This window comes from Frankliniella occidentalis, unplaced genomic scaffold, assembly GCF_000697945.3.
Source record: "Frankliniella occidentalis isolate FOCC.00 unplaced genomic scaffold, Focc_3.1 Scaffold56, whole genome shotgun sequence".
NCBI classification, from domain to species: Eukaryota; Metazoa; Arthropoda; class Insecta; order Thysanoptera; family Thripidae; genus Frankliniella; species Frankliniella occidentalis.
This window is the reverse complement of record NW_026267186.1, coordinates 979,707-988,063: the sequence shown is the minus strand read 5'-3', so window position 1 is coordinate 988,063 and position 8,357 is coordinate 979,707. Positions and strand designations below refer to the sequence as shown.

Sequence of the window (8,357 nt, the reverse complement as noted above, 5' to 3'; positions counted from 1 at the left end):
CACACACATGGAAGCCGAGGCCAAGGGGCCCGAGCGGCGCGTGACACGCCTGCCTGCCCGCAGGCCTCGGCCGCCCAGGCCTACCGGGACGAGGCGAAACAGAATAGCTAAGCGTGCCGTGCATTCCAACGCTGTTCGTTGGCACCCTGTCGCCGCTGCAGCAGCTGCCCCCCACCCCCTGCAGCTTCCCCACCTGCCGCGCAGCTGCCGCAGCTGGCGCCGCCGGTGGCAGCGGGATGCAGAGCAGGAAGCTGTAGTGCAAAAGGGCTAAACCGGGCTAAACAACTTTCCGGCCCGACGGCACGGCAGCTCGTGTGGCTGGGTGAGAGATAGAGAGGGAGAGGGTGAGGGAGAGAGGGAGAGGGAGAGAGGGACAGAAAAAGGGAGAGAAAGGAGAGAGAGAGAGACAGAGGGGGACAAACAGAGAGACGATGACGTATAAAATGAATGAAAAAGAGACAGATGGATATTGTTGCTGTCAGCGACTACTGGTGGAGGTGGAAATGCAAAGGGCGGGGTATGCAGGGCAGAGAGGAGGGGGGGGGGTGTCGACGTGACTCAGGGGTGCAGGCCGGGGTAAAGGAAGCAGCGTTTTAGCAGCAGGCGATGGAGGTAGGAGGCGCCAGGCTGCTTGGAGGAGGCATGTCTGTGTAACCAGGTTTGTCAGGGAAGCGAGGTAGGAAAAAGGGGGGGAGAGGAGAGAGGCGGGAGAGGGAGAGAGAAAGGAAAAGAAAGGGTGGGGGGCAAAAGAGGGATAGGGGAGGGCCCCGGGGGAAGCTCGCATTTTGTCCGCCCTGCGTCCTGTACGACCCGGGGTACTCCCGGAGCGTGGATGGGGGAGCGCCTGCAGGGTGTGCTGGCCCGGCGCGCCGCCACGCCCGGCGGGATTGCCTACCCGGCCGTCGGCGGGCGCCTGCAGGAGGCGGCGCGAACACTGAAGTACAACGGGTGCAGCGGCGCGCACGCCCGTGGTGTGAGGTAGGTGTAAGGTAAGATGTAAGGTGTGAGTAAGGTAAACCAGCCGGCACCGGGGGCGTGCACCGAAACACTTGGTACAAAGGCAATCGGAACTTTCGCATAGAAAAGGGGTGCCTTTAATCGACACTATGATGTACCTTTTTGCCCATTTATGTAAAAGTAGTACGCTCAGGTGAGGTGCGACTTTTCTCGATCGGAAGGAAACATGGCCCTGGCTCAGCCCGGCAGCCTGGGCTCCTGCCCTGCCCTGCACTCCGGCGGCGTACAACAGCGCGGCCACGGCGCCGTCCCTGACCCAAGCGGGCTGGGGCGGACTGGGCGGGGGACTGCAGGGGTGTGCCTCAAAGTGTACGTCCGGGGGCTTAGGGCGAGCCGTTTGTCTCGGTGTCGCAAAGGTTCATTCCATACATCACTCGTCTCTCTCCCGCCCCCCTTTTCTCTTGGCCTCCTCCAGGTCCCAGCGCCGTTTTCTGTCTGTCCGCCCCTGTCCCGCCCGCGCCCGCAGCACGACGGTCCCCCCGGTCACCCCAAAGAGAAGAAATTATTATTATTAGGAGTAAGGGGCGAGCGTTTACACAGAACGGGAGGCACCCTTTCACACTTTTGCAGTGAAGGGATAAAAGGTGCGGCTTTAACACCGTTCAAGACGGCTCAAGGCACTAAAGCGTTGGCACCTTTGTATAGCACCCTTGTTTTCCCCCCGTCTGCACGCCCGGAAGGTACATCCGGTGCCACAGCGTGTTGTAACGTTCAGCCACGGCGAAAATAGTTGTAGTTTAAAAATTCCTGGAGCGTGCCCGTAAAATTACAATTTGAATAAAATGTACAATTACAAGCTGTGCGAATCGACTTGGAATTTATCGACCGACGATCAAAAATGGTCTGTTGCAAATTATTTGCAACATAAATTATGTAAAAAACAAATAAATTCCAGCAAACGTAACGAGGGTAATTTTCAGAGTGTTGTATCGTTTAGGACCCCTGCTCCTGCCCCACCTTCATCTCTGGCTCGCAGCAGTGCTGTGAGGAGGGAGACGACGGCGATCAGCTTACTGAAAGAAAAGCAAGTGGCAAATGGCCCGCAGTGTCCTCCCCCCCCCCTCTTTTCTAGCTTCGCGGCAAACCTTTCAGCGGGGCTCGCCGGGAATGGGGGTGGGGCGGGGGGCTAGGCAGGTGTGGTGGCCGACTAATGAAGATTAAAAACCGGACACCAGAGGCAAAGAAAAGAAGAAAACATATAAAATGAAATAAAAACCGGACTGAGAGGTACTGTACACGGCCGTGGCGGGACGCACGAGCGCTGTATAATCATTCTTCTCATCTCATCTTCCTTTTCATACGATAAAACCCCTGAAATACGATACAAACAAAGGTGCCCTTGTAAAGGCACTGACCCTTAATACCTTGTTGAGCCTAGCACGCGTTAACTTTGTTACTTCAGTCAAAACACGTTTAAAAGACGAGGAACTGAAAGAATAAGGTCTGTCAAACAGTTAAAGAAAATATTTTTTTAAGAGACTTTTTTTAAGAGACCCACGACACAACGTTCGAGTGTGTTTTTACCGAATGCAGGCGAGGGGTGGGGGAGGGGGACCAACAGGATTTAGCACACAATGCGAGTTCCAGGGGAAGGTTAGAGGAGGGGTGCGGAAGGGGGGGGGGGGATTCCGGATGAACGAATGGATTCCATACAAACAGGACAAAACAGAAGTGTGCCCTCGTAGCTGAGCGGGGTGCCGCGCCGCGCGAGTGGTGTTGTGCCAACAACTGCTTCGCAATTTACATGTAAATGTCCGCGCTGGCCGCCCCGCCCCGCCACACCCGTGTCCAAAGCAGTGAATAAATGTATTCGCGGTATCGAGCAGTCGAGCAGCTACGCTTTTCAATGGGTGGTACGCCGCAAAAAATATTAAAAAAAAAACTGATACACATCGTGAAAAGAAAGTCTCCTCCGTGCTTTGCCTACGCATCTCCCCCATTCCCCCCCGCTCTCTTTCACCCACCACCTCGCCTCCTGCCACTGCACTGGAAAAACTTAGGGGCTAAGTCACCTTTACAAGATTTGGTTCCTTTATGAAAGGAATATTAAAACTGCCAACAGTGATAATTTAAGTGTTCAACAGGCGTGCACAAGCAAGTGTTCAACACTATGTTCTACACTTTCAAGTGATAAGCTAAATATTTGAATATTTTTAGGTGTTCTACAGTAAATTTGAACACTTTCAAGTGTCCTTTAAAGGGGCATGGTGGGGTGAACCCCGGTGTTGAACACTTCTAAAAGTTTAACTTTACTGTTAAACACTTTATAGTATTCAAATATCCAGTTACACACTTGAACGGGTACAACATAGTGTTAAGCACTTGAATGAGCACGCCAGTTGAACACTTTATTTATCAGTAAAAGAGCACTAAATTTTGGCACCTTTATTGCCTTCATACAGAGGCATTAAACTTAAAACCTTTACGGCATCCGTGCTAAGATGCGAGTGCGACTTAGATTTCCCAGAGTGATACTGTTTTCTCTGAAGTAGAGGACTAAGGTCAGGTCAGTCCCGGGAAAGTAGGCCAAACCGCAAAACTGCGGCGCGTGCGACTACCCACTCGGTACGTTACGGGGATGTCAGTCATGGTTGACTTGTATGTTCAGGTTTAAATAACCCCCTACCCCTCTTCCCCCTCCCCCACTCCTCTCTCTCACACAACCCCCTCTTTCCTCTCTCGCGGCACATGGTGCGCGTGGGGGCACCGTCAGGCACGGGAACATGGCGGAAAGCAGTCATCTTTCTCTCTTTCTCTCTCTGTCTCTCTCTCTGTCTCTCTCCCACCCTCCCTCCCTCTCACAGCCGATATGTAAATACGGCCTGCCAGGTCTAGTGCGGGTCCAGCAGCGAGAGCAGGGCGGCCGGCGCCGCCTGGGTGGACAGGACACGACCCCCTTCCTCTCCCTCCTTCCCCACCTGGGAGGGGCGCAAGCAACCTGGATGGGGTGCAGGGGCGGCGGTGGGGGGAGAAGGTGGGTGGGGGGGGGTAGCACGACAGAGCAAGAGTAGGAGATTAGATTAAATTCAGCTGTGCGGAAGAGCGGGTGGCGCGGCGGTGGCGGCCGAGTATGGAGCCCCCTCCTCCCTCCTCTCGTCGCCCACCCGCGGACCGCCCCCGGACTACCGCCCCCGGACCACCCGCTTGCCGGCGCGTCCGCACCCCCATCGTCCTCACCCTGCTTGTCGATCCCGTGGTCGCGCCCCGCGTTTCCTCTGCTTTGGGGGAGCGCCGAATACCGCAATAAATGCTATGGCTTTCTGCGGGTTTCCCCGGATCTCCCTGCTCAGTTCCTCGGTGTTTGAATCGCCGGAATGATGTGTCTCTTTAGAAATGAGAGGGCGGAATTCGTCATCATGCCCAATAAAAGCGATGTTCGTCATGGTCACTCCATTTAATTCCGTGAGTTCAACGTGGGCAAGGTACACACGTTATATACAGTGTAAATGCACACGTTTCCTCTATTTCCTTTGAGACGGATGACTTTGGGAAGTGGACGACATTTTCAGTTTCCTCATTAAAAGCGCCTTCAAATGAGCTTCCATGTGTTCCAACGTTACCAAAATATCCGAAAGAATGAAGAAATTCATTACATGCTAATGAAGTTTCACAATACGCAATGAAAAAGTTATAAAATATCATTACGAAAATCTAATGAAAATAGCTACACAACATGTAATGAAAATGTAATGAAATATTTTTAACAGTGGCTAAACTACTTGAGTTAGGATAGAACTAGACGTGTCTACCGATTCAGCAGATTTGTTCGCTTCAGAAATCACGTGTAGCAGAATTGCAACTGTACAGGTAATTTTAAAAAGTTGACGCGTTTATAGCAAATTCGAGTTCCGTATTGAGTCCGTGCGTAACGACACTGCGCACGGCCAGCCTCTCTGAAATTGCCCTTTGAAACATTGTTCCTGTAATTTACTTACCAGTAGTTGAACAACAACGAGGCAGACCACGCAATACGTGAAATTCCGACCAGCAGTAAAGACTTTACATTCTGTTTCATCCCGGCGAACAGGTCGTGAGTGGCCAGGCGGGGCAGAGAGTTGGGCCTAGACCCCCCCCCCCCCTCCAGACACTAAAGTAGCTTTGCTTTCGTCGAGCTTCCTTGCAGATCCTGTATAACAGCGGTTGCTACCGACGACCCGCCAGCCCCATACCCCTGCCCGAGCCCCTGCCATTTCTCCATTTCTAAGACTTCTTATGTTACCCCCCCCCCGCAAAAAATACCAAGCATGAAATAAAAAGGCCGACTTTTGCTGCTACGTGTTACAGAACGCCCGCATAAACAAAACGACACATTTTTCCTCCTTTTTAAGAGCTTCCGGTTCACCTCCGGCACAAACGAATACAAACAACAAAATGCCTCCCCCAGCCCTCGCCGCCTCTTGTTTGTCTAACGAATATGACAATTACACCTCTTCTTTACGGCAGGGAAAGAAAAAGGAAAACAGAAGGACGTCAGAGAGGCGCGCGTTCCGGGATGTAAAGTAGGGCAGGTCCACAAAGGTAAGCCCCCCCCCCCCCTCCACCGTTACCGGCAGGTGGCGGCAACTTCACGATCCGATACAAAGAGGAAAACAACATCAGATATTTCCCGAATCTGCTATATAAAAAGCTTCGAAGCAATCGTTCCATTGTTCGTTACCAATTGCGTTCTACGCAGAGAAAGGACAAGACAGGTTATTTCGTATACCTATGCGGCTTTGATTGGTGAAGACGGCTATTCATAGAGGCATGAAAATGTTAACATTGAACATGACAGAGCATCGAATTTCATTATAGCTTCATTATAGCAATTATTGGGTGCCAATAACAAAGACTATTCGATACCCCCTAAGCTAAACTGCTCAGCGACTCAGGGGTGAGCGAACGACCGCTCAGCTCATGGGTGGCTGGGAGCAACCGCCCACGACTGTTTTCAAAGCCCGTTTCTTTATTACCGTTACAAAAGGCAGAGACCCTTAAAAATGCACTAAAATTTACAGTTTTTTAAGGGCATATCAGTGCTATTTTAATGGTGCCCCCGGGTGCCCTAGTAAAGGCAGATTTTGCCCCAGCGGGTGTGTCGGTGGCTCGGAACTGACCAAGTAACCACGAGCAGACGAGCAGCAGCAGGAGGAGGAGGAGGAGGAGGAGGAGGAGGAGAAGGAACGGCAGTGGTGGTGGGCACGTCCGAGCCATAGGCAAGGCCGTCGCCAGCTATACTGCTGGCCGTACGATCCGCGGCCATAAAGGCGTGCTACATGACGCCCCCGCGGGCCTGCTCCGGCGGGACGCACCGCAACTGCTGCTCCTGCTGCTGCTGCTGCTGCTGCTGTTGCTGCAGTTATATGCAGTTATATGCAGTTATATGGCGGACACGCGCACACTTTGTCTCGGCGATGTACGGCCAAAGAGAAACCGATAAAAAGCAGAGCATCGTCGGCACAAAGACAAAAATAGATTTAAAAGTACAAACTACTAACAAGAAAGGTGACACGTTAGTAGTGTCACTTTCCTTTTTGATTTCGTCCCCATTGTGCAGGTCCGCCCCGGTCCGTTTTAACAACCTCGGTCAGGAAGACGCCCGATTGCGCCCTCCGACTCGACCCGACCCCGGCCTTTTAAGGGGTCAGACCCCCGTGGGCGGGCAGGGCAGGGGGGCTCCGGCCGGGCAGGACGCACAACACAACAGCGCCCCACGCCGCTGAACACAATACGGCCCGCTGGGCAACAAGTGGGCGTTGGGGACCTAATTCACCTTCACGACCAACGCTCACCACGCTCTCTCCCCTCAACACGGCAAAAAAAAAAAACACATGTGATGCACAAAAATCAACTCAGCATGTGTGTACGCATTCGTCTCCAAAATTGCAAAAAATACAAATTAAAAAAGCCAGAAAATAAGCTGTCTAAATTTAATTGAACAGGAACGCAAAATACATACACATTTTTTCGCAAAAACGGTTTTGCGGATTTTCTAGCAAAAGCTTACTTGTAGGTTGGTTTCCGCGCGGGCGCTCTACTCAGACCGACAAAAGCCTGGCTACATCAGATCAGACAACATCGCTCTGCTCTCTACCCGCTAGCAGACCATCCACCACAAATCCAAAGATCTTTTGTTTAAAGAAACAAACGACAGTAGCCACTCCGACAAACAATCATCCAATCAATCAGCCAATCAAATCCATTCCGTTATAAACAGACAATCAATCCTCTAGACAACAAAAGCGTTTTGTTAAGCGACAAGTCTGCCTGGCGGGTCCTTACGCGTGCTCCTTGCAGTAGGTAGCAGGGCGTGGCCACAGGCTCCTGGTCCTCCTGCTGAGTCTGTAACAACAAACGCAATCCCCCCGTAACAACAACCACCAAAACCGATGTCACGAATCGGGGCCCACCAAAAACCTTGGATTCACAAAGGAAAAAAGGCACACAAAATAGGGAGGTATTTTTTTCTCTCTTGAGGGTAGAGTCTCTATTCTTATCGCTCCGAACAATCGGCAGGGACACAAGACAGAAGCAGAAGAGGGCCCAGGCGAACTGTCCCCTCCCAAACTTTCACGACGGCGTCCAGGATGGCGATAGCACCGTTCCGTTCCGGGGGTGCGGTGAGGCCGGGCCCCGGGGCGGAGCCGCCCTACCCAGGTGTGGCGACGCTAGGCGAGGCGAGCAGGGCCTTCCCCCAGCCAGTTCTCACAAACAACTTGGAGCAAGGGGTCCTCGCCAAACGACCACCAAGCAAACACCCAGTGAGTGCAAAAAAAAGTCGACTGTTAGAGCAATGTCCATGTTCTTATTCGTGAACGCTGAACTTAGTAAAGGTTGTGTGTGTAGTAAACAGTGTTGGCAAAAAGGAGAGAAGAGAGTTTCTTGGAACAAATATTTCCGCACAATTAACACATCTATACAAACACATGGGAGGGCGTATTTATTATTTTTGGGGAGGGGAATAAGGGAGCGCATCAAAGGGCGAGGGACCAGCTCCAGCAAATGTCTCGGAATGGCAGTCAGTGGCGGACAAAACGCTGTACTGCATTCCTTTTGCAGTTCGGCTGCTGTCTGTTTAATGGTCTGGAATGCCACGCACAACTCTCTCTCTCTTTGTCTCTTTTGTCTATCTCATTGCCAGCAAAAGAGACAATGCTTAATACATATAGTGGAGAGAAGAAGAATAAAACAAGCAGAGGACTTGCCCTTTCGAGGAATAACCCACTCCTCCACCACAGGGGGCCGAATCCGGCCGAATCCACCCACGCGCCTGCCACCTGCCTGGCTAGCCCTTTAGAGACCTGATCCCGATCTGGTATAGCTGCTGCGTGCGTGTGCGTGTGGGAGGGGGTAGGGGGGTG

General features: G+C 52.2%; 1 protein-coding gene across 2 annotated transcripts in view; it reads right to left on the bottom strand.

The window, feature by feature from the left end:
- The window catches only part of LOC113202591 (atrophin-1-like), a 117,733-nt gene that overhangs the window by 14,340 nt on the left and 95,036 nt on the right, over positions 1–8,357 (bottom strand). The window contains exon 7 of one of the 2 annotated variants that reach the window (XM_052267624.1): positions 7,279–7,338. The exons of the other annotated variant lie outside the window; for it this stretch is intronic. Within the exon in view, the coding sequence (XP_052123584.1) occupies positions 7,279–7,338 (60 nt within the window). The remainder of the gene's footprint in view (positions 1–7,278; positions 7,339–8,357) is intronic. 2 annotated transcript variants of the gene reach the window in all.